Below are 26,197 nucleotides of genomic sequence, written 5' to 3'. Positions count from 1 at the left end.
GAAGTTAATGAATCAAAGGTGACAGCCGCATTATGAGTTAGATGTGGGAAATGGTGGGGGATGGAAAAGTGGAGATAAGAGAGGCGGGGAAGGAAGGGATTTCCATTTTAAATTGATTGAGGAGGAGAAAAGAGTGTGCACGTCTTATAGAGGGGTGAAGATGAGAGGCCATGATGATTAAAGTTTCTCAAGAACATATGGAATGATAGTATGCTCTATGTTTTGTTAAACTGAGGTGATAGATCATGCAGTAGCGCGCTTTCATATGTTACATTCATTTTGGTTTAGTGTGGTGGCTTCATGTAATGCATGTGCCCAAATGGGACCCTGACAGAAGGCGTGCATTAGATCATGCCCCTTTTGGTAACTTTACACAGGGTTTGTGCTGCAGTGTTCCCGTAGAAATACCTTTACAGGAGGCTTGAGTTTTAGTTTGCGTCTTGTAATACCTTTATAGCAAGTATTCCTTGTTGCATGTAATCCATGTAAATAGATACTATATACCCAAGTGCCACATGTAATACTTTCATGGTGTGTATTTATTTATTTTGCTTGCTCCTTATGATGCTTTCATAGGGGACATTTTTTGTCAGGTGTCCCTGATGCCAGGGTGCATGTCCTTGTGATGTATTGACACAGTCTTCATGTGTTGTGCTGTCCTTTGTGATAGCTTTATTGTATTGTATTGTATTGTAACATTTATATGGCACTTTCTATCTGCAGGATGGTGTCTTTGTTTGGATGCTATGTGGGAAATATTTCCATATCATGCGTGATAACCACCAAGATGTAGTTATTGTGTTATGGGACTCAGTTCTTAGCAGTGTGATAGATGATGTGTGAGAGATAGGTTCACAAATTATGACTTTCGTAAGCTACCATATTTTAGCAGTTCTGAAAGTTCTCTTAATGGTATTTATTATAATCACACTTCCTTTAGCTGGTTACTCAACTTGGTTGCCCATTTTGAGACTATAAGCTTACTTTTTATGGCCCTGAGAAAGTATGGGTCGTAGGGAGAGGTGGTGGGAATTTTATATTTTTTAGTTCCAGTCTCCTGTTCTTCATGTTCCCATTTTGTGAGTGAGTGGGGTTTCTTATAGTTCACATGCAGCTGACTGAATTGTTCCTAGACCCTCTGTGCCTCGAGGGGTTATTTTGTTGAAGGTTTCCTATTGGACCTTCAGGGAGACTTGTGTTGTCTCCTGTCCTGTCTCATATGTTGCCTTTACAACAAACTTGAGCTGGGTGTTCCACACAATACTTATTTAGAGTGGTTGTGTGTCTGAATATGGCCACCACATGAAGCTAGCAAATTAGACTTGTGTTTTTGGTTCTCATAGGATTAGCATAATTAAAAGACTCCCAGTGGAAAGCATGCTTGCCCTGAAAAAGCAGCTACTTCTGCAACCCATGTACTTGATGAAGCTTCCAGCAAACCAGCGCCTTCTTCTGGTGGACAGGATGATTCAGAGGCTGGTGAGACACTGTCAGTTTCTTTCATGAACAATTGCTGATAGGCTCTGTGTTTCCTATTATCTCTCCACTCCAAGCACTTAAAAATGGAAAGTCCTTTCTTCCCTGCCTCTTGTCTCCCTTTTTACCTTTCTCCCTATTTTTCACATCCCATTACCCCACCCTTCTCTACTTATAGTGTTATGTCACATCTAACTCTTTAACATCTGCACCCACATTACCTTAATTCCCTTCACCTGTTGCTGCTTTAGCTTTTTCCATTTCAGCAAGAACCACTGTTTCACCTTATTTATAGCTGTCAAATATTATATTCTAGATTTTTTGTTTCCCCACTTAAGTTATTGCTTCTCTCTTCTCTTTTTGCAGTATATAGATTTGCACCTTTTCTAGCTATTCGTAATGCTTAGGTTCACCTTCTTAATCAACAATGACTGTGCCTCTCACAGTTTCCTTATCCAACCCAAATCCTCCCTCCCACAGGTTCCCTCTGCTTTATCGATGTCCCCTGTGATTCCCACAGCTTCCCTGGGCATGTCACATCTTGGCATGTGCAACTCACAGCCTTACAAAGACTTCCCTGAGCATCTGTGTACTTTCCTTAGCATTCCCTTGCCCTTCACTACTTTGCTGTACACCCTCAACATCTTCCCAGAGCATCCAATTGTATCTCTTTGCCTTCCACTGCTTACTTGTACTGGCCACTGCTTTCTTATGCCTGCCATCATTCCCTATACCTCCCACAGTTTGCCTCCAACCGCCTCCCAATGGCTCCCAATATGTCTATATGGCCCCCACAGCTTTCCTATTACTCCCACAGTTTGTATGTGCTTCCTTTGCCATTCACCTGAATTTCACGACTTCCCTAAGCCCCAAAGCTTTCCTGTCCTCTCACATCATCTCTATGCCTCTGTAGCTTCCCTGTGCATCCATTAACTTCCATTCCAAAGACTTGGGGCCTGATTCACAAACTGCACTTTTGAGTAAGATTACACTTTTGAGTAAGTTTACTACTTTTTGGTATTCACAAACTGCACTTTGTAGTAACTTACTCTTTTGTAAGAAGTCCAGCACAACATATGGGCAGCTACTGGTACTGCAATACCGTCACATAGAAAATAATTGAGGCAGGGTCTTAAAATATAAACCCAAGAAAATAATGTTAGATTTAATTAAATTATTTGAAATAGTTAGGTTTAAATAAAGGAGTAAACATATTTTTATGTTAAATAATAATGTTTTTTTATCTGGTTACTAATAAATTCATTTTGAATGAAAACTTTCAGTGATGGAAATATATTAAATTAAATGTATTTTTCTGATGTTTAAATTAAAATGTATTGTCAAATTATTTTGTTTTTTTAAAATAGGTTATGATTAAATAATGTTTTTACTATTTTATATACTTTTTAGCATTTATTCATATGTATTTATATTTTTGACTAGTTCAAAAATTTAATTTCATTTAACATTATTTCCTAAGGGGTTTTATTTGTAAGAGCCTACCTCCATTATTTTCTAAGGGAGGATGTTGCATTATCAGTGGTTGTCCATATGCGGTGCTCAGTACTGTTTTTAGTAGTGACTTACACACAGAGTTTTTGAGTACCAAAAACCTGTAAGCTTACCCAAAAGTTTAAACCTACTCAAAAGTGTAAGCTACCTTTGTGAATCAGCTGCCTTCCACTGATAACCATAGGTCACACCACTACCCTCTGCCTATCCAGCTAGCATGTTTCTTCAATGGCTTCCCTTCCACAGCTTTTCCTCTACCTTTCAAATTTTCTATGTGCATCTTACCCTTCAGTGTCTCTCATCATTTCCCTATTGCTCTAAGGACTTCCTTGAGTCTCTCAGAGCCACCTCCTGCCAACTGCTTCTTAGTCCCTACCAGTATCCTTGTGCATCCAAAAGCTTCCTTACTGCAGCTTCCTTGTGCTCCCTGTGCTTCACAGTGTCTTCCACCACTTCTCTATACCTTCCATTGCATTCCTGTGCCTGCCACCACATCCCTATTCCCCCATCACTTTCCTGACCCTCCACACTTTGTCTCTTACCACTTTCCTGTGACTTCCAACAACTCACTGTGCATCCTATCGTTTTTTTGTGCTGCCCACATCTTTGATGCGCCTTCCAACCTTTCCCTACTACTGCTCCCTTGTACCTCCTATTGTTTTCTTGTCCACAGCTTCCCCATGCATCGCACAGCTTCCCTGTGCTTCCACCTGTGCTTCTACCTCTTCCCTGTGTCTTCCACAGTTTCCTTATGCTTCCCGCAACTTCTCCTTTCTTCCCATAACTGCTTCCCTGAACAAGGTTCCTGTGTCTTTTCACATTAAATTACACTTTCTATGTTTTGTGATTAAATCTATTCATATCATTGTCCCTCTCAGCCTATACCACACTTGTCCATACTGTGACAGATATAGCCATGCTTTACACAAGTAGAGACTGAGAGAGATGTTTTTCTGCCTCACTCTAGCAGAGGCTGCTGTAGTCGTACTCCTGTCTCTCACTAGCAGAAAGAGTGAGAAACACATCCCTGTGTAACATTTGTGCAGACTGATGTAGTCAGCACCAGTCTCTCACTAGCACAGAATGAGAGAGGCCATTCCTATTAACACATTACCATAGACTGGGTTACACATGCCATATGCTCAGACCAAAGACGATATGTTCTTGTGCCATTCTAATACAGGCTGTGACAGATAAGCAAGTAAGTAAGTAAATGTTTATTTCGGAAAGGATACATTCCATAAAACATACACATAATAACAATTAATTTAATAAAATAGTCCAACTTTTGGATGGTACACTTGAGCTCTAAATCTAAACAGAAAGTACAATGTGCATAACAATAGTTATAACATTTCATGACCATTCTATCCCCATCTTCCACTGGATCAAAATATTTAGTTATATTGCATACACATTAAAATCAGATAAAAACATAGGATAAAAGCTGATATAAACTATCTTGTGTCACAATGATATACAAGTGCTATAAAGCAAGCCTACTATTTGATAGGCGTTTTCTCGCAGAGTGGTTGTAGGTAATTATGTAAGACTGGACACAAAAACTCAATATATATTGCAAATTGAAGAAAGTGTATCAGTTCCTAGCACATGTTTTCTGTGACAGGTGCATCTGTGTCTGTCACTGACTGAGAGAGACATATCCTTTTATTACAGTAGCACGGACTGGAGAATACATTTCGCTGTTTCACACTGGCACAGAGTGAGGGAGATTTATTCCTGTATCATACTTGCAATGACTAAAAAATATGTGCATTTGTTATTTATTGATGTGTACCTTTGTCTCATACATAGGCTATTGTATTTTCTATTTTGTAGTTTGTATTGTACACACTGTAACTAAGTGCCTCTTATCAATGCCAGAAAGAGTAAGAGAGGAATACACCCAAGGTCATCTTTTGTGGATGAGCTGCCACCAAAGCATAAATGACTTGATTCTCTGGCAGGAGTTCCAGGGGTTCAGTGGTACAGATGGAGTGGTCGGTACCAGATCTAGGTTGGGCATTTGGATCAGTACCAGTGGTGCTGGGTGAGATAAGGGGCTGAGGCTTTGGCCCAGTCTTTCAGCCTTGGGAGACTGCCACCGGTGGCTAAAGGATCTGGACCATCTCCCTATCTTACAGCTTCTCACTTGCAGCATCCAAGAAAGTATCTTTGCGTATGACTGAAGACAGCATTAAGTTGAAGTTGTGCTAGCAGGAGATTGGTAGCTCCTAGTCTGGATGCTCTCGGTCCAGTAGATCAGACATATTTGACCTCTTTGCCATTGAGTCCATATACCTGAGCAGGTAGACTGCCAATTTAGAGAGAGATTCTTGGAGAGTGGTCTTAGTGACAGGCCACTAAATCACTTAGATAAACCAACAATTTTGTCAGGTGTATCAAAAAGGGTCAAAGGGAAAAATATTTATTGACCACTAGGTTTCTCCTCCCCTTATTCTCTATATCAAACAACAAAATACAAAAACCTAGGGTCAGGACTACGAGCTCGTGACAAAGCTAATGACTACTTAGGCAAATGAAATATAGTAATCATAAAAATGAATCCCATCAGCTACCTAGATGGTAACCATCATCATTTGGGATTAGGTGTCCTTTGCTGTAAACCCCATAGCAATCGGGGCAATAGCACCAATGGACAACTGCAGTATAAAATATACTATCAACTCTAGCTTTCAATGATGTGGTATAATTAATGCTGATGGTGAAAATCAGTGCAATGAGAAGTGAAAAGCATTAAAATCATCTACTAGAACAATTCTGGTGCTTTATTATTACTGTTCTAGTGACGAAAATAAAATAACAGTGCGGGAGCTGTTTTGAAAAAATAACTGCTCAAGTCCACTTAGAAAAAAGTGATTCTCTGGCAGGAGTTCCAGGGGTTCAGTGGTACAGATGGAGTGGTCGGTACCAGATCTAGGTTGGGCATTTGGATCAGTACCAGTGGTGCTGGGTGAGATAAGGGGCTGAGGCTTTGGCCTAGTCTTTCAGCCTTGGGAGACTGCCACCGGTGGCTAAAGGATCTGGACCATCTCCCTATCTTACAGCTTCTCACTTGCAGCATCCAAGAAAGTATCTTTGCGTATGACTGAAGACAGCATTAAGTTGAAGTACTGCTAGCAGGAGATTGGTAGCTCCTAGTCTGGATGCTCTCGGTCCAGTTGATCAGACATATTTGACCTCTTTGCCATTGAGTCCATATACCTGAGCAGGTAGACTGCCAATTTAGATTTCTTGGAGAGTGGGCTTAGTGACAGGCCTCCTCATGGAAAGAAAAGCTATTTTTAAAGTCACCCTGAACAAAAGTGATAGAAGCCTATTCTGCAGTAAGGAGCCAAAGGCACACAAACTTTAGTCCATACAACAATTGTGGTAAGGCATGTCGAAGACAGAATATCCAAGGGTCATAATATTGAGACCAAGAACACTGAGGCACAAATTATTGAAAAGATAAGTGCACAAAGAGAGGTATGGATTTATTATTCTTAACTCCATATCTAGCTAATGATCATTCTTGTTTGTAGAATCGTCCTGAAGAAGGTGAAAGATCACTCAATCACCGAAACGCTGCGTCGACTGTTCTCTGCCAAACTTGTATTGTTTTTAACTGTTTTTAACTGTATTACATGTAAAAATATTGAATAAATTTGTCTATATATACACTTTTTAAACTAAAACTTTTGTGTTTTGAATTCTTGATGTGATACTGACTTAGTGATAGTGCATGACGTTTTAGGGTTATATAAATAATTGTTGTAGTTTCCAGTTAGGTCCTCTACCTCTCAACCTTGGCACTACATATACGTTCTTCCTTTGTCATGGTATTCTTGGAATGCTTTGATTTTTTGGTCTAATGGAAGAAGGACAGACAGCCGATGGGAGGCCTCGTGAAAGAAAGGTAACTAAAGGGCCGCACTTGAATTGGACGTTCTTATAATTATAAATCAACAAAAGGAAGGGGGGGGCCGAAAAAGGGCTTTTGGTAAGGTCCAGCTAAGTGTGCCCAAGGTATATAAACAACAAGTGACAGAGCTGTTCCTGAAGGGAATGGGAAGGGATGTACCATGTAGGAAGGTATCTGTTGTGGATATTGGAGCCCTCACACAGCCATCGGGATATTGTGAATCACATACCCTTCCGGATGTAACGTAACATCATCGGGCTGCTCCTACGTCGAGTCGGCTGGTGCAATACCCGACGGGCTCTTGTTTAGAGAGCACTCTTGTGGAGATCTTCTATATCCACGATAGCCGGTTGTTCAACTTGAAAAGTGTGGGGCTTGGTGATAATGTAGATGAATGTTAAAAAGGGGAGGGAGTACTATCTCAATTTTTTATTATGATGTCTCCTCACCTGGTTAAAAAACATGAGGTAAAGTGATAGAAACTCAGGTCTATGTTCTGGGTTATCTACACTGCCTCTTCATGGTCAACATGTTTCTCACTATAGCTGAATAGTATTCAAGTGATTCGTCAGGACCTTGAAATTCTATCTACAAGTCTATCCAGACAGATAAAGTGATAGACAACAAGCGTTGATGTGTATAGCTGGTTTCGTTACCTGCGTCTCGGTCTACCTGTGTAGAAAGTGGGAGACCAAAATTCGTTAAAAAACGCTTCTTCACAAAACAGTTATCGTACATGGTGCGGGTGGAGCGTGCATTTACAATGAAAGTGCACAAGCTGTGTAGGGAGGGGTAGGGGAATTAAAAACACACAAAACCACGTGAAGTGATCACTCTAAAGAGAGTTATAACAGCGGTAGTTGCACTTACCCTATCTATTCCATAGGAAAAACCACTGCAGTCCCTGGTAGGCTTGCGCAAGGAGTTCCTTGCGTTCTGTATTTAGTGTATGGGGGCAGTATTTAAAAAAAGGGTTAAAGGTAAAAACAGTACTCCAGGGTCATTAACACCCCTTCTCTTAGATGTCACATAGTTCACAAACATTTAAGAGTAAATGCAGCACTCCAGGGTCATTGACACCCCTTCTCTTGGATCGATATCAAATATGACAGTTACAATGTTAATCAGTGCCTATGCACGGAGCAGTGATTGGTGAAGTCCGCTTTCATTAAGGATTAATCAAAGAAAGCATAACAAAGATCTCCCGCCAAACGGAAAACAGGGGCGTATTTCCTTTAATGCTCCTTGTCGTTCCCGTGGTGTAACGCTGTTGATTCCCGTATATAAGGGTAGGTCTCAAGTTAAAATGAAGGGGAGAACCTGATGACTAGGCATAGCACGGCCATATGGTAGTCGAGGTGCGTGATAAAGTTAGCGATATCTAGTGTAATATGGAGATCTCCCGCCAAACTGAAAAAGTGGGCGTGTTTCATTTAAATGTTCCTTGTCATTATCATGGTGTAACTCTTTTGGTTCCCGTATATAAGGACAGGTCTCGAACTAAAATAAAGTCGAGAAAACCAATGTCTAGGCATAGCAAGGCCATATGGTGGTCAAGGTGCGTGATAGAGTTAGCGATACCTAGTGGAACCGGTGATGACCATAATACATGTATAAAGACCTGTAAAAAACCAGATTTTACTTACTGACACGCCGAGTCCGTGTCGCTCGTAGACCTACCCCGCACTACCAGGACTGGGGGGCGTGGTTCTACGGTCTCGTGTGTGTTTTATGCGTCGCTGTCCGAGTTAGTCTAGGATGTAATGTTCACTCGGAGGAGTGGCTAGAGTTAGCCGCCATCTTGGGTGAAGTACGAGTGGGATAAGCGATTACTATACTCAAACAAGTGGCCAAGGCAGCTGAATCTTGAATGGTCATAAGTGTCCGTATTGGCCTAGAATGTAATGTGCATTCGGGGGAGTGGCTAGATTTGGTCGCCATGTCAGGTGAAATACGAGTGGGGCAGTCGGTTACCGTATTCAAAGGAGTGGCCATGGCAACTGAATCTTGAGTAGTCATATGTGTCCAATATAAAACACACCTGCATAAAGCGAGTTCCTTGTATTCTCCAAAGTATTTGCCTGATTGTTAGTGCTTGGTGTGGAGAAACCTATGCAATAAAATTAAAATTAGAGATCAGGGTAGCGATTACAGCGCCTCGTATGCGCTATGTTTTTGTGTGTAGTCTCAAAGATGGTGTAATTTATTTCAATGGCGGAACTACCTCTATGTGTGAGGAAGTTAATAAGGTGGTTCAGGAGCTTGGTGTATCCTAGATCTCAGGGGGGTTTTAAGGAACACCATGGAATAGCATCATTGAGTCCTGTGGTATCCGTGCCACTTTTATACACCCACCGTTGTTCCTTAATTAGTAAGGCTTCTTTAGTTATGTTTGGAAATGTTTCCAGAATAAGCCATCGGAAGGAATCGGGGGGGTGTCCTTTCTCTAGAAAGTGTGCACACATTTTAGTGTTCATTCTTTTACAGCGGAAGTTGCTGCGATGTTCTATGATGCGTGTCTTAACAGAACGTGTTGTCATGCCTATGTATTGGAGTGTGCACGGGCATGTAATCATATAAACACAGTTAATGGTGTTGCAATTGGTGTGGCGTCGTAGTTCCCACTTGTAATTGTCGTTGATATCAACTGTCTTGTGTATGTCAGTGAGGTGACATACAGAACAAGAGCCACATGGGTAATGCCCGGTCACAGGGGGCAGCTCCCATAGTGTTCTCTGAGTTGTCTGGCTCTGTGTTCGTGGACGGGTGTGTATTATAGAGTCCTTGAGGTTCCTAGTGCGTTTGAAAGAGAACCTAGGTGTTTCTAGGGTCAATGAGCCCGTGTTAAGTATATTCCAGTGTTTTTTGATCACCTTGGTAATCTGGTTAGATACCGGGGTGAACGAGGTAACACATGTGATGTTTTCTGCCTCGCTCTTGGTCCTAGGTTCTAGCAAGGCCTCTCTAGGGTTATTGCGAGCTCTTTTGTTGGCTTGGGCAATCTGTTTCGGTGGATATTCACGCGCTTTCAGATTCCTGCTCAGTTTTTCAGCTTCAGTCTTGTAGTCAGTTAAATTGCTACAATTACGTCTTATCCTTAAGAATTGCCCCACGGGAAGGTTGTCTCTCAAACTCCTCGGGTGATGGCTGGAATACAGTAACAAACTGTTACGGTCCGTTGGTTTTTTGTATAGTGAAGTAGAGAGTGTACCCCCGTGAAGATGGATGTTCAGGTCTAGGAAAGGGATACTCCTGTCTGACACTGTGTGTGTGAATTTAAGGTGTGGATCCAAAGTGTTGATCCAGTTGCAGAATTCTAGGCAAGTTGACATGTCTCCTTTCCACAGTATCAAAATATCGTCGATGAACCTCTTCCAGAGGTAAACATCAGTGTTGAAGGGGTTGGTATGGTTGAAGATGTAACGGGACTCAAAATCGGACATGTACAGGCAGGCCAGACTGGGCGCAAAGGTGCTACCCATACAAGTGCCCTGTGTCTGTTTGTAGACCTGTCCTCTAAATTCAAAAAAAATTTCCGTCATGGCAAGGGTGGCACAATCCATAATGAAGCTTATGGGGGTGTTGTGTTGCCAAGGTTCAAGTTGTAGGATGTTTTCTACCACTTCCAGTGTGGCCCTCTGGGGTATGTTAGTGTAGAGGGCCTGCACGTCTAAACTCAACAATAAGTTGATTTCATCTGTAGGTGGTAGAGACGATAGAAGTCTCAAAAGATCTGAAGTGTCTTGTATGTAAGATTTGGTCTTGTGCACAAGTGGTTGAAAAAAGAAATCACAGAATTGTGACAAGGGTTCTAGCACCGAGCCAATACCTGATACAATGGGTCTCCCGGGTACAGGGAATGTGCCTTTGTGGATCTTAGGGAGGATGTAAAAGTAGGGGGTGCGTGGGTTCTTTTTGATCAGAAAGATTGCTTCTTTCTTACTTATCCAGCCTTGGCTCTCGGCCGAGAAGACCAAGGCTGTGATAGTAGTAAGGAGACGTGGGGTTGGGTCAGTAGAGACAGGGGTGTAGTAAGTTTGGTCACTCAGTTGTCGTCTACATTCTAATTCGTAGTCCACTGTATCCATTATTACTGTGGCTCCCCCTTTGTCCGCCTGTTTAATGGTGATGGAAGTGTCATTGGACAAGGTGGAAACTGCCTCTGTTTCAGTATTAGACATGTTGTTAAAATGTCTAGAATTGGTGATTTTGGTTAGGTCCTTGAGAACAGCCTGTTCAAAAGTAATAACTTCAGGTGGAACCATGTTAGTACTTGGGGTGAAGGTGGAAGCGTTGTGTAAACCACTATCTGTTTTTTCAGGAGCCTCAGTGTTGATGAAGAAGGCTTTCAGTCTAATTTTCCGAAAGAATTGCTGGATCTCACATTGTTGTTTGAAGGTGTCAATCTTGGGGGTGGGTACAAACCCTAAGCCTTTCTGTAAGACCCTCTGTTCAATATCACTGAGGTTTCTCTGAGAGAGATTAACCACTAGGCTTTCTTCTTGTTGGTCGTGTGGCTCCGTGTCTCCATGGTTCTCGGGGTGTCTTCCCATTGGATCCTTGTACCTTGTCGCTGATTGTTTTTTCTTCTTTGCCCGCGCCCTCTGCCCCAGCCTCTGCCTAAAAAAGGTTGGTTAAACATCGGGGGGTAAAATTGGGAGGGGGGGCCTTGTGGTGGCACAGGGTATGGTGGTGGGCCTTGTGGGTGCATTGGATATTGCCAGAACGTCGGATGTTGGTAAGCCGCCATTTGGAAGTCCGGGTAGTACTGGCGATTTCCTCTCCGAGACCAACCTTGATTCGCCGAATCGGTACTAGAATTGCTATTGCTTGATGAGCCTCTTCTAGAGGAGTTAGATCCGGAATCTCCCGAGGTGTTGGAGTTTGGAGGTATGAAGTCTTCCTTCAGATAAGGGTAGATTTTCTCTTTGTCAAAGTTGTTGACATCCTTTTGTAATTTTTTGACTTTTTGTCTCATGAGATATTCGCGGTGTTCGGCCATCTCATGGTTAATTTCAGTCAGCTTGGTCTTGAAGAGTGTAGATGTAGTTGCACTCTTTAATGTGCTTTCTACCAATTGGATCCTTGTAAGAAGGGTCTCTGCTAGTCTCTTTGCTGTACTTATGATTAGTATAAGGAGGTCCCTGGTACATTTCCAGGAGACCTTAGACCAGTCGATTTTGAAGGTTCCATCTTCCAAGAAGATACGTGGAAAGATTTTGACTATCAAGCCATTGGGTGCAATGTTAGCCCTCAGGTATTCAGTCATTAAGGCGCCATGCAGGGTGATCTTGACCCAATCTCTTTTCATGGATGAGAGGGACTGCCAGTCTTCTGTTTGGCTCCCTGTGGCTGCCCCGCCGTCTGCACCCAAGATGGATGGTGCATTAAGTATTTCATCAGCTAAGTCATCGCCGAAACTAAGGCCTTGGCCTTCCATTTCTATAGGGTGTAATGTTAGGCTATGAGTCAACGGTTAGTTAAGAGTGGGACACAAAATGTGGTTTTGAGGGTTGCAACCAAATTAGTCGACAACAAGAAAAGTCTAAAAAGGGGGATGTACACAGGTTAACCCACCGTTAAAGGCCCCACGGATGAAAATCCGTGCAAACGTAAATCAACAAAAGGAAGGGGGGGGCCGAAAAAGGGCTTTTGGTAAGGTCCAGCTAAGTGAGCCCAAGGTATATAAACAACAAGTGACAGAGCTGTTCCTGAAGGGAATGGGAAGGGATGTACCATGTAGGAAGGTATCTGTTGTGGATATTGGAGCCCTCACACAGCCATCGGGATGTTGTGAATCACATACCCTTCCGGATGTAACGTAACATCATCGGGCTGCTCCTACGTCGAGTCGGCTGGTGCAGATATAATTATCCCTGAAAATTTCAGACATGTGTTCTAGACTGAGTAACTTCCATAAACGTGAGTGCCAAAGGGAGATAGCCGGGGCCTCTTTCTTCTTCCAGGCGGCTGCCAGACTGATCTTGGCTGCGCCGATACAAAGCCACATAATAGTTTTGTCTGCTCGGGACTGGTGTTCTAGGGAAGAGTCACGGAGCCCCAACAGGACACTCGCCATAGTTGAGGGGATAGGGTATCCCAACACATCCTTTATATGTGCTAGAATTTCTTCCCAAAAAGGGCGGATAGTTGGGCAGTCCCACCATATGTGTTGGAAATCCCCAAGTAGCCCGCACCCCCTCCAGCATCAATCGGAGGTGGTGGGAAATATTTATTTTAGTATGGACGGATGTAGGTATCAGTCCATCATGGTCTTCAGATGTGCTTCCCCGGAACTCTGTGGAGTGGTTGGATCTTATGATGTCGGACCATAAATGAGACCATTCTTCATCAGAGATGGCACGTTGCAGTAAGTCCTCCCACATAGACATATACCGTGGGCGTGGAGACAATGCGGTCCTGAGAAGAAAATTGTACATAACGGATATCACCCCTTTCATAGACATGGTCTTGGTGAGGAAGGCCTCAAATTTGGTGAGAGGTCGAGTAGCTGCCTCCCGTAAAGGCCCAGTGCATTAGTTTAACATAATGATACCTCTCCACGTTGCCTAATTTATAATCTCGCTTGCAATTGTCAAAAGTGAGAGGGTCATAGTTGTGGAATGAGTGTTTCAAGGTTAAACAACCTCCCTCCCTCCAGGCGTCAAAGGGTCCTTCATGTAAAGCTGGGAGGAATGCCGGGTTGAAATGAAGTGGTGTAAATGGAGAGGGGAACGAAGTCCACCTGTCGTCACCCGAGACTGAGTCCCATACTCTCAGGGTGGTGCGTGTAGGAGTGCTGATGTACGTGTTCTTAGGTCTATCCCCTCTAGGCCACCACACCAGGTCCCATACGGTCCGTCCCGTCACACTTCGGTCCATATGTAACCAGTGTTTATCGGAGGTTTGTTTCGACCATTCTACCAGGACTCTCAGCTGGACAGCTTTGTAATACAAGTGAATGTCTGGGAGTCCCACTCCTCCCTCCTTGCGAGAGCGACGCAGTAGAGAGGAGGAGAAGTGGGCCCACCCCCACTGCCAGATGAAGCGTAAGATCATAGCTTTCACTCTACGGAAGAAGTCACTATCTAATTCGATGGGGAAGGCCTGAAATAGGTAAAGGAGTTTAGGAAGAAGTGTCATCTTCACGGCGTGTATATGGCCCAGCCATGACAGGAAGAGGGGTTTCCATTTCGTGAGTTTTGTTTGTATTCGTGCGAGGATGGGGGGGAAGTTGGCAGCGTAAAGCTTCTCTAATGTGGATGTCAGCTGGACTCCCAGGTAATGAATGGAGGAAGTGGCCCATGTGAGTGTCGTAAGAGACTGAAGTCTATGGATTTCCTCTGGTGGAAGAGTGAGGTTGAGGATATATGATTTATCTAGATTTATTTTAAAACCTGCTACTGCTTCGAAGCGTTCTAGCTTGGATTCCACATATGAGAGTGACGTTGCCGGTTCAGATAGAGACAGGAGGACATCGTCTGCATACAAAGAAATTTTATGGGACTCCCCTGTGAATGGTAGCCCATGGATGCCAGGATTAGCCCTGATTGCTAGTGCCAACGGTTCAATACTGAGAGCAAAAAGCAGGGGTGAAAGGAGACATCCCTGCCGGGTGCCTCTAGAGTGGACAAAGAAGAAAGATTGGATCCCATTCACCACCACATTAGAACGGGGAAGGAGATAGCTCGAATCATATTAAGAAATTTAGGAGAGAATCCGAATGCTGTAAGAGTGTGGAACATAAACCTCCAGTCGACCCTGTCAAAGGCTTTCTCAGCGTCCAGACCAACTAGAAGTGCAGGGATTTGGCATCTGTTGGCCTTCTCTATCAGATGGATAATGCTACGGGTGTTGTCATGTGTTTGGCGACCCTTAATGAATCCAGACTGGTCAGGGTGGATGAGGTCGGGCATGAGGTTATTTAGTCGTCTGGCTATGATAGAGGAATACAATTTGATGTCAAGATTAAGTAAGGCGATAGGCCTATAAGAGGCGCATCGGTGAGGGTCCTTCCCTGGCTTAGGTATCACTGAGATTACGGCTTCCGACATGGTGCCGGAGGTCGCGCCGCCCTCTGCCATCCTATTAAAAAGTCGTGCTAGATGTGGGCTGATGTCAGGGAAAAATGTCTTATAAAAGAGAGCGGTATAGCCTTCCGGTCCAGGGGCTTTGTGGATTTTTAGGGCTTTAATGGCAGCGGTAATATCGTCTGTGGTGATAGGGGCGGTGAGCAATTTGTTCCACATTTCAGATACCTGGGGTAAGGATAGATTCTGGAGATAGGCTTGTTGGGTAGTCGAGTCTAACGTCTCTCCAGAGTATAGATGTTCATAAAAAGAGCCAAATATCTCGGCCTTGTCCTCGTCTTTATGTGTGATGTCTCCAGAGGGGCCCTGAAAGCCTCCTATGTACTCTCTTTCCCTTTTATCTTTGAGCTGTCTGGCAAGGTGTTTACCAATTTTGTTGCCCTGAGTATATGATAGTTGCCTGAGTTTAAGGAGCGTAAATTCTGCTTTGTTATTATATATAGCCCGGAGTTTACCACGGATCGCCGTTAGATTTCGAAGAGTTTGCCTGGTGGGGTTCAATTTATGGGCTTGTTCAAGAGAAGAAAGCTCTGTCTCCAGTTCCTCCCGTTCTCTAGTGTGCTGCTTATTCAAAGCTGCATTAAGGGCAATACATTTCCCTCTAACGAACGCCTTAAGTGTGTCCCAAGTGGTATATTCCGACGTGTCTTCCGGCTTATTAATAGCAATGAATTCAGCAATGGTTTCTCGGAGTTTGGTACAGGATTCCTTGTCTCTGGTGAGCGACGCCGGGAAGACCCACCTGGGGGTAGTCGAGGCGTTCCCACCCCAAGTAAGACTAACAGAGAGCAGACTATGATCTGATACAGAAAGGGGGAATATCTTGGCCTCCTGCAGGGTGCCTTGCAATGATTGACTAATAAAAATGTAATCAAGCCGAGAGTATGTATGGTGAACATGTGAGTAGAACGTAAAGTCTCGGGTCTGAGGGTAGAGAGTGCGCCAAGAGTCTAGAAGCCCCATGTCGTGAAGTCGCTGCTGTGTGTCCAGGGAGAAGGAGCCCATGTCCGAGCGTTGCGTGTATGTACTATCCAGTTCCTTCTGCCAGATCAAATTAAAGTCACCCATGAGGATCAGTGGGCCCTCCGCAAAATCTATTAATTTCCCCAAAAATGTGTGCGGGAAGACCGTCTGTCCAGTATTAGGGGCATATACTGCTGCAAAAGTGCAAATTTTCCCTCGCAGGTGACCCTTGATCATAACCCAGCGGCCATCTTTATCATGTTGGACTCCCAGAGGCTGAAATTGAATGGAGGAGCGAAACATGATCGCCACTCCCCTGTGTTTCGTCTGGGCGGAGGACCTATATATCAATGGGAAGTGTTTATGCTTGAGGCGCGTGTCTTCTGCTCTGGTTAAGTGCGTCTCCTGCAGGGCTACTATGTCAAGATGGTGGTCTATAATGTATTTCCATACCTTGTGGCGTTTTTGGGGGGAGTTAAGACCCCTTACATTCCAGGTACCAATAACAATCGGCATTATGAAATAGGGAAAAGATCACTGCTCGCCAGAAGCTTCAGTGGCCCCAACAGATCTCTGGCCTTAGTCCCTCCCCAGGATAATGCGGACAGCCAGAACGAGCCTGCAGTGTAAGTGTAGATATCCAAGAACCCCTCAGAACTCACTGTTAAAAAGCCGCCACCATGTCCCTCCCACTCCCCCCTCAACCTCTAAGGAAAAAAAAAAAGAATAAACTTGAAAAAATATACAATACAAGCCCTACAAAATGGTTCCCTTGAGGGGCTGAAACGACCCTGTAGGAGCCAGGGGGGACGACAGGTCCGAGGACCCCATCCACGCCCGTCCCGGAGAAAGACACTTATGAAAACAAAATATTGCGGCTGAAGGAGAAGTCTCTATATTCATCTATACCTAACGGAACCGCAGCAGAAAGTTATCCACAATGAGGAACATAACGTATAGCAATATCTCAGCGAACACGAGATAACCAAAGGTACCCAAAGTCTCAGCCCTCAAACCTGCATGTCATAGAAGTAAGGAGGCAGCACCGGTCCTTCGGAAGGATCCATCAATGTCCTCAGCTTCCCTATCGTCCGGACGGGTGACCAAAGCCCCCATAGGAGGGAAGCCGGGGGCCCCAGGGCAGGGTAGCCTGGGTATAGACCTACTCCTGTCGGCCACCACTGGGTGCGTCTGGAGACAGCGGTTTCAGTATGACTCAGTTCGTAACCTGTGAAGGACAGTTATGTGGCGTAAGCCATGAGAGTTCATCGACATCCCCTACGCGATCCCGCGAACCAGGCAGAGGTTGAAGTTGATCGTCGAGCAGAATCTCCATCGTTACCTTGGGGAGGGCCCACCTCACCAGCGGGAAGGCCCAGGAGGTCTAAACCTTCCTGTAGGTCGGTGACGTGGCGTCGTTTATTCTGAAATTCGAAGCTGAGTCCAAAGGGGTAGGTCCACCTGTATCTGATATTGTCGTCTCTCAGTTTAGCGGTGACGGGTCTGAGCTGCTGTCTCCTGGCCAAGGTAGTTGGCGCTATGTCCTGGTAGATGGTGCAGGAGTTACCCTGAAATGAGATGGAGCCCTTCGACCTGGTCGCCTGAAGCACCACTTCCTTGACTTTAAACGAGTGGAACTTCGCCAGGATGTCACAAGGCCTCTTTTTCTCGCCTTGCTGCAGAGAACCGACCCGGTGGGCTCTGTCTAGCTTTATTTTAAGGGTCTGTGGGGCCAGCACTTCCAAGAAGAGGCCCACCAAGAAGGCCTCCAGATCAGGCCCCTCTGCACCCTCCTTCAAGTCCCGCATCGTATGTTCTCCCGCCGTGCTCTATTTTCAAGATCTTCAGCCTTAAGTTGCGCCATGTGCAGCTGGTCCTTGAGGGTACGGACATCTTCTCTCATCTCGGTAGAGAATTGTTTCAGCTCCTGGTGTTGTGACTCGAGGTCAAGAACTCCTGTTGTAAGGAGGATAAACGCTCGGTCAAATCTGACCGCAGTTGGTCTATGGAGGATTTAATGTCTTGGCTAATGTCTTTGCGCAGTTCAGATTTAAAATCCTTGAACATGTTAAGGAGGTCCGACTTCATGAGAGCCATTGCTGCAGATCCCACTTCGCTGCGTAGTGTCGATCGTTTTTCTGCAGATGCGAAAAAGTCTGATACTTTATGTGGCGTCTTATCTGTTGTCTTCTTTGGCGGCATATGGATGGAGCCAAAAGAGCTGCGCCGAGGTTCCACTGAGGAGGCGAATGTGCAGGGTCCCAGTTGGTTTGTGGCCTACAGTGGTGCGCAGGGGCATGCTTCAGAATATCAAGAAGCAGTATCCGTGGGATAGTGGAGGACCGCTACCAGGGGCACGTTGGTCTAGCCGTGGCGTGATCAGGAGGGACTGTCGGCGTAACTTGGGAGCGAGATCGCCAGTTAGAGAGTGGATGGCCCAACAGGCAGTGCACAGCACTCCTCACATCTCCTGTAGGCAAGAGGAGTCAGTCCAAAGAGAGCTTCATTGAGAGGAGCAGGAGACAGGTGCGCAATGATCTGAGTCTAGTAGAGGCCGCAGACCCGGGGCCTACGTTCAGTGGATAGCGTTACACAAGCGTCGTCTATGGCGGTGCAGGCATGATGGAACTGCACTGAGGAGTCGATGAGGAGCAGCGCCCCAAACCCCCAGGGCCATTGCGAGTGTGTGGTGGCCCCTCGGGGTCTGCAGGGAGGGATCCGCTACTTAGAGTATAGGTGGCAGCCCTGATGAAGAGTGCGCGAAAAGACCAGGGCCCCAAGTCGCTGAAGGCGCCAGCAGGCGTCATCTACAGAAACGCGGCCGCCATGTTTAAGTCAGGCACGCGTGGCGAGGGAAGTCCCAGTGAAAGCCGCACTTCACCGCTAGCTGATTTGAGCTGTGCGATACCTCAGTCTTGGCGATAAGCCTCCCGGGCGAGATCCGGTGTCCCCGCGCCCCCTCCGGAGGTAGGGGCTTGCTTTTTCGCTACGGCGGGACTCCGGCCGCCATGTCAGCAGATGCTGGCCTCTCTCCTCCAGACAACTCGGAGCTCAAACGGGCCAATTTCTCAGCGTCTGAGTCAGAAAAGGGCCCGCCGCTGACGCCTCACATCTTCCGACATAGGTGGGTGATAGTTGTGGCGTTCTTAGGTTCACCCAGCTGCCATTTTCGTGTCCGGAACAGCGCGTGGACCAGGAGCCGAGACGGTCTACCTCCGATCGGCCATCTTGCCCGGTCACGCCCCGCCAGGGTTCCTTTTGAGGCAACACGTACGCTGATTGACAAGGAGGGAAGATATGTACTGCTAGCGGGGCGCCTGCTAGGCCAGGAGATCACTCTGGCTGCTGTTATGTCCCCAACCAGGATCAGATCCCTTATTTGTCTTCCCTTTCTGCTCACCTAGCTGACATTAAGATAGGGCAGGTAGTACTAGGGGTGGAATTTTAATTGTATTGCAGATGTACAATTGGATAGGTCTCACCCCCCCTTTCCGGGATCTCGGGCACACAAGATAGCGGCGGGGTTAAAGGAGTGGATGGCACACTGGGAACTAGTAGACATATAGTGGCTGCAACACGGTAGAGATAGGAAATATTCATTTTACTCCCCCAAATACCACCATACAAGATTGGATGCATCCTGGTGCTACCCGGCAATAGGTACCACGATTAGCGTCTAGCGGTGTTCCTAGCACTCAAGGCTTTTCACACTCACCTTCTAAGCAAAACTGTCCTAGTCCACACTGACAACATGACAGCGATGTACTATCTACAGAAGCAGAGAGGGACACACTCTCTCCAGCTGTTCCGCCTTGCACAAAGCATTTGGACAATTCTTCACAGAATGTATCTCCTAGCAGAACACCTTCCAGGAGTAGACAATCAAATTGCCGACCTGCTCAGCAGGTAGCAAGTTCATGAGTGGGGACTTCATCCCCAAGTTCTTCTTCCCTACTTTCAACAATGGGGATTTCCACAGATAGATCTCTTTGCCACAATACCAACACAAAATGCCCAAACTTTTCATCCAGGTTCCCTCACCATCCATCCAAAGCTAAATGCTCTATGGATGAATTGGTCAGGGATATTTGCCTACGCTTTTCTGCATCTCCCACTAATTCCATTATTAGTTCAGAAGCTCAGACAAACATCCCTCACACTGATCTTAGTAGAACCCACATGGGCTCGTCAACCTTGGTACACCACCCTGTGAGAACTGTTGGTGGTTCCACATCATAAGCTACATCTCACACCCAGTCTCCTCACTCAGAGCCATGGGGCAATCAGACATTCAAATCCCAAAGAACTCAACCTAGCGATTTGGCTCCTGAAGTCATAGAGTTTGGTTATTTACAACTACCACCAGGCTTTTGAATATTCTCAAAGAGGCTAGAAACCCTACTACTAGAGCATGTTATGCTGCAAAAGGGAAACCGTTTGTTATCTATTGTAAAAACAATAATATGAATCTGTTTGATACTTCTGTAATTGGCTTACACATCCATTTGTCTACACTTAGCAGCAGTAACCGCATACTTGCAAAATAGACAACACTTATCTTTATTCAGAGTACCAGTAATTAAAGCCTTCATGGAAGGATTAAAAAGGGTGATGCCACCAAGAGTTCCACTTGGACCAGAGTGGAATTAAACATAGTTCTTACAAGGCTAATGGGTCCATCTTTTGAACCAATGCACAAATGTCAGTTACAATTTCTCTCATGGAAGGTTGCTTTCCTCATAACAATAACCTTACTAAGGAGAGTTGGTGAACTTCAGGCACTAATTATACAAGAGCCTTTCTTTCAACTTCACAAAGATAGGGTGGTTCTTCGAACCAATCCTAAATTTCTCCCTAAGGTAGTTTCTGTCTTTTTCATTCAATCAATCAGTTGAGTTACCTGAAGAGCTATACTATATTATGTAGAAAGAACCAAAGAATTTCGAAAAACAATGCAACTATTTGTTGCTTTTTCTCCACCACAGAAAGGCAATCCCATATCGGAATCAGGTATTGCAAGATGGATTGTAAAATGTATCCAAACATGTTATGCCAAAGCAAAAAGATCTTTAATAATACCTCCTGGAGCGCATTCCACTCGCAAAATAGGGGCTACTATCACCTTCTTGAAGAATATTCCCCTAGCCGACATCTGTAAGGCAGCAACATAGTCTACACCACACACATTCACCAAACACTATTGCGTAGATGTGTCAGTAAGACAACAGGCAAATGTAGGCCAAGCAGTGCTAAAAAAACTGTTTCACACAACTACAACCACTACAGGTTAGCCACCGCTTTGGGAGCATACTGCTGTATAGTCTATGCAAAGCATGTGATCTACAGTTCACATGCCTCGAACGGATAATGTTACTTACCCAGTAAGCATCTGTTCTTGGCATGTAAAGCTGTAGATTCACATGCGCCCACCTACCTCCCTGGTCTCCTGTAGTTGTTTTAGTTCTCAAATTACATTCATACACATGGACCTCTCTATTCTACACTTACTAACTCCATTCTCATCCTCTGTGGGAAAACAATCTAACAGTGAGTTCGATGCCCATGCACGCTATCACCAAAAGTAGGAGTCACCTTACCTCGTGACTGGAAAGACTTCTTTGAAGAAAAACAACTTGCAGACAACCGGATCCAACACTAAATGGCAGGAGTATTCAAAGCATGTGAATCTACAGCTCTACATGCTAGGAACAGATGCTTACTGGGTAAGTAACATTATCCTTTCAATATGTTGTCTGTCAATATCCAGTCATGATATTGTGACCCTTCGATATTCTGTCTTTGGTATTCCTGACTCAGCCTCTATGTAACCAGATAACCTAAGAGTGGTGAGGAGGAGCATCTAAAAGCTGAAGGTTTGAAGAGTGAAGTGTGTGACCAAGTGCATCGTGCCAGATCTGCTTGCGCAACTTGATGGTAACTACCACAGAGACACTTGTAGGTCATACCCTGGATCTTAAAAGAGGTCCTTATCTTCACAGGTAACAACAATCTTAGAATATCAGGAGGGTTTTTTTTTTTCATCCATCAGAGAGACAACTAGCCCAGGACTAATGTACCTTCAGAAGCAGCCTAACATATTGCGCAGAGGCAAATGAAAAAGAAAAGCCCTCTAAAGGCAGCACCCATCTTTCATACTGAGATCATCATCTTGGAGAACCCTCAGGTTCCACATATCCAGATCAATTGCAGAGTAAGGTTAAAAAGATCAAAGGAGTCTGTGACAGAAGACAGATTGTTAAGGAGGTGGTGCAAATCTAGAAATAGTTCCTCCATTTTGGCTCCATTCAATTTTAGTTGTCTAACTTCGCTTCCTGCAGATCTCCCGTAATGAGGCAAACCAACCTTATGGACCTCTGATACACCTGTATATTATCTGTACAAGAATATAAAGGTGCCCATAAATGTATGCATGTAGGTGTTGAAATGCAGCAAGGAATGAGGCGATCCATTGGTATCCCAAGCCGCAAATGTACGCTTTGAAAATATCTTTCCTTGGCCCTGCTGTACTTCCATTCACAATAGTGTCTCCTTTCAGCCATGAATGAGCTGAAGCACTGGTGTTCGAGACCCTGGTTCTCGCAGAAAGGTGGTCTGGAAGGACAGATTAATCTACACTTTTAAAAGCTGCAGCACATCCACGAGCACAAGCAACTAGGACGACCATCATGGGCGGACTGACCAAAAACCCTATAGCAGCCGCAGGGCCATCTCTGTTCCATGACTGGGGCGGGAAGTCAGGCTGGGATCAGTCTAGCATGTGACTGTTCGCTGACAACAACTGCTGCTTGTAGACAAATATCTGTTCATACGTTCCCAGAAGCCACTGGAAGATTGCAATAAGACCATAGCTGTAAAGAACAATTTGATCCATGTTGACCTTTCTAAAATGTGGCTTCTCTACTCATTCTTTTACCCATGTAGCAACTGGTCTGCTGCAAGAGAAGAGGTTTTAGAAGCCACAATATCTCACAGTATTGTAGCTATTTCTCAATAGCAAACTATTCAGGAATGAACTCAGCCCAATACTAAAAGGGAGCACAGTGCAATAAAAAAGGGTTCAAGCCTCCTTCTCTGATGTGAGAAGAAGCAAATGTATTATTTGAAGCCAGCTTGCTTGGCTGTTGATATCAAAATCCTGGCTACATTACAGGAACATTTACTTTTAGCGCCCCATACCTTGTGAATAAAGAAGGTATTTATGCCAACACACATTTGTTTAGGAGTGTCCCGCTGCAATCCCTCACATTCGGGCTCTCGAAAATAATGGTCCAGAAAAATACAGTCAGTTTATTAATTGCAAAGATTATCCAATGCAAAAAACAGTGTTTTTTTGAAGGGAAGGAGCACCTTCAGACAGCGGAGTAGTGTGGGTTAACAGCGCCTGGGGCAAGGCAATTATCCTTCCACTTTTATTTTAAAATGTTGCACCGCTAAGAATTTTGCTCCCTGGGCAAACGCCCCTGTAGCTCCACCCACTCTACACCACTGCCTTCAGATACATGGTTGCAGATTCCATGAAAAAGAGCAATTCATGCCCATCAAAACTTTTCTTCATTTCTATTTTAATTGACGATACCGCCTCCTGCATCCATGTGGGTCAGCATTGATCTAGCCTGGATTACTGAAGCCTGCCTTACCAGCGCATTGTGGCCAAACAAAGAAGCTACCATCAAGAGAATATCCACAAAGTGATTGAACAAAACTCCACAGGGCAAAAAGTTATTCAAATTGGCACACAGGGTACTCCTGAAACTCAATGAATCAGTTTCCTGTTTTGGGTGAAAGAGGATTAAGTTGCAGGCTTGCCAAATAAAATGTGCTGAATTTAAATGGTGCGCAGCCTAACCCAATGAAGCACAGTTGAAACCCAATGAAGAATGGGGTTTTAAGTAACCACGTTCCTAGTCAGAACTAGGTATAATGAAAGGAAAAGTAAGGAAAAAACTAATCTCATGTCTTGAGGCGAGATGTGACACTATCACAGGGTAACAGAACATGGCTTGGGTTTAACTAGCTCCGAACAAGGCGCATTTCCACCTGTCTCACGCTTAGGGCTGGATTTAGATCTTTGCGGACGGGTTACTTCATCACAACGGTGAGAAATATCCCGTCCCCCAAAATATAAATCCCATAGGATATAATGGGATTTATATTATGTCCAATGGGATATCTGTCATCGTTGTGATGGAGTAACCCGTCCGCCAAGATCTAAATCAGGCCCTTAGTTTCAGGCGCACACAGGCTGATGAAGCTGTGCTGCACACCTTCGCAGACAAGGAGATAAGTATTGCTGCCTCACGGTTGCACAGAGTATGTGATACACATCACGATCTCACACTACCACAGACTGACAGGGAGATACAACCTTGACTCACACTTAACCACACAAGGAATTGCTTTTGGACAGTAATAAAGGCTGAAGGAGACGCAAACTGAGAAATTTGCTCCCACTACAGATGTATTCCTATCTCCCACTCACAGTGAGGGGTTTGCATTGTTTACTCCTAGGTACAGGTTCTTTCCCATTGTCAGCTAGGGGCACACTCTGTCACCTAGTGGGTGGACAGAAACTGCACATAAACATGTTAATGCAGAGGTTTTCTGTGCACGCATGTCATTTGTCATCGGTGGCATGCCCCCATCTTTTCTGCTACGTATGTGCATCCTTGTCAGTTCCTTTGTTTCCTACCAAAAAAGTGTGCTTTGGAACCTGCTTCTCTTGCACTCAGCAGGTTAATAATGTGGAGCCTTGCTGTCGACCCTCTACGTTTTTTTAGCTTTATAATCATCTTTGCTCAAAGCACATATGTTGTTTCACCGACTTCAGAGTTGACTTGAGCACTCTCTGTGTCTCTTATTTGTGAAACAGATCACCAATGCACATGTGCACTGTGTGTTTTCCATCGGTATGATGTCCCTCCAGTACCTCTGCCTTGCCTGCACAGTAATGGTATGCTGGAATAGTCAAGAGAGGACTGGCACACTCTCTACTCCCACTTGAATGAGACCATCACCGACACAGGGTATAAGCCCTGGAAAGGTGAAAATACTGTGTTACAAGACCATTTTTCCATGTTACCTGAAAACAATTTTTACCAGCCATAACCTCTTATCATGGTTCAGGGAAGAGACCTCAAGTTTTCTCTGGGGCCAAAGTTTTGCGTGCTCCAGAGACCCTGTTGAATATTGTGTTGTGCCCATCTCCTTACTTTGGTGGGGGAGGTCCAAAGCCTCTGCTGAACTATAGTATCAAGTCAGTCTTTACTTCTGGGCAGTATGCTGCAGGCCCATTGCATCAGGAGGTGAAACAAATCTCCCTTACTGAGCATGGATCAGTTAACTAAACCTTAGTTCACAGTAGTGAATCATGCAAGTTGTACGAGAACGTCAAGCCCAGCTCTGTGTCCATATAGTGTAACAATGTCCACAAGAGGTATAACTTAAGATAGTAAAATCAGTCTATTTTGAGTGATTTTTCCAGTAAAGTAACCACAAAACAATTAAAGAAAAATTAAATCCAATGACCATGTACATATAGAAAAAACAAGATCTTCTAGTTTCTTGGACGCTGCAAGTGAGAAGCTGAAGGCTAGAGAGACCATCCTGATTCTACAGCCTTCAGTGCAGCTGCACTTCTTGTGATCTCCGGTGCAGCTTCCATAATCCCCTGTGCCAAGACAGAAGGACCAGTCTAAGGTCTTATCCCCCATCTCAACCAGGTCAACTTGTAGTGGTCCAGCTGCCAGTTCTGGCACCGATCACTCCATCTGCACCATTGAGCGCCTGGCACACCTACCAAAGAATTAGGCCGTTTTACTTTAGTGGCGGCAACTGCTCCTCCAACAAAGGCAATCTTGGCAATTGAGTCCCAAGTTCTTGAGCAGACTTATGTGAACTGCAGTCTTAAAGTCCTTAGATGTGCCCCAAAACGAACCCAGGCTTTATCTCTAGGAATTACCTAGCTCATTTTGGTGTGAGGATGATCCCTTCCCTGGAGGGTAAGGTGTCATTTTTACACATGTATAAGGAGGTCAAGTGTTTTACAATAAATGGGGCGAAAGTTCCAAACCCCAATACTCTCCCACTGATGCCAAAACCAGTGCTATCTTGGCCAGCTATGAGATACATAAGCTCAACAGCTGCATGTCATAGTGCACCTCTTTGCTCTCACAATATGCTTAGGAGAAGTTTAACCTGGGTAAAAAAGATG

At 44.7% G+C, this 26,197-nt stretch overlaps 1 protein-coding gene across 1 annotated transcript in view; it reads left to right on the top strand.

Moving 5' to 3' along the window:
• The window catches only part of LOC146860745 (uncharacterized), a 317,920-nt gene that overhangs the window by 177,744 nt on the left and 113,979 nt on the right, over positions 1-26,197 (top strand). Inside the window, exon 15 of the mRNA XM_085646168.1 lies at positions 1,344-1,479. Coding sequence (XP_085502294.1) covers positions 1,344-1,479 — 136 coding nt within the window. The remainder of the gene's footprint in view (positions 1-1,343; positions 1,480-26,197) is intronic.

This window comes from Triturus cristatus, chromosome 3_1 (genome assembly GCF_964204655.1).
Source record: "Triturus cristatus chromosome 3_1, aTriCri1.1, whole genome shotgun sequence".
NCBI lineage: Eukaryota > Metazoa > Chordata > Amphibia > Caudata > Salamandridae > Triturus > Triturus cristatus.
The sequence above is the reverse complement of the archived record's forward strand: the minus strand, read 5'-3'. Positions and strand labels throughout refer to the sequence as shown.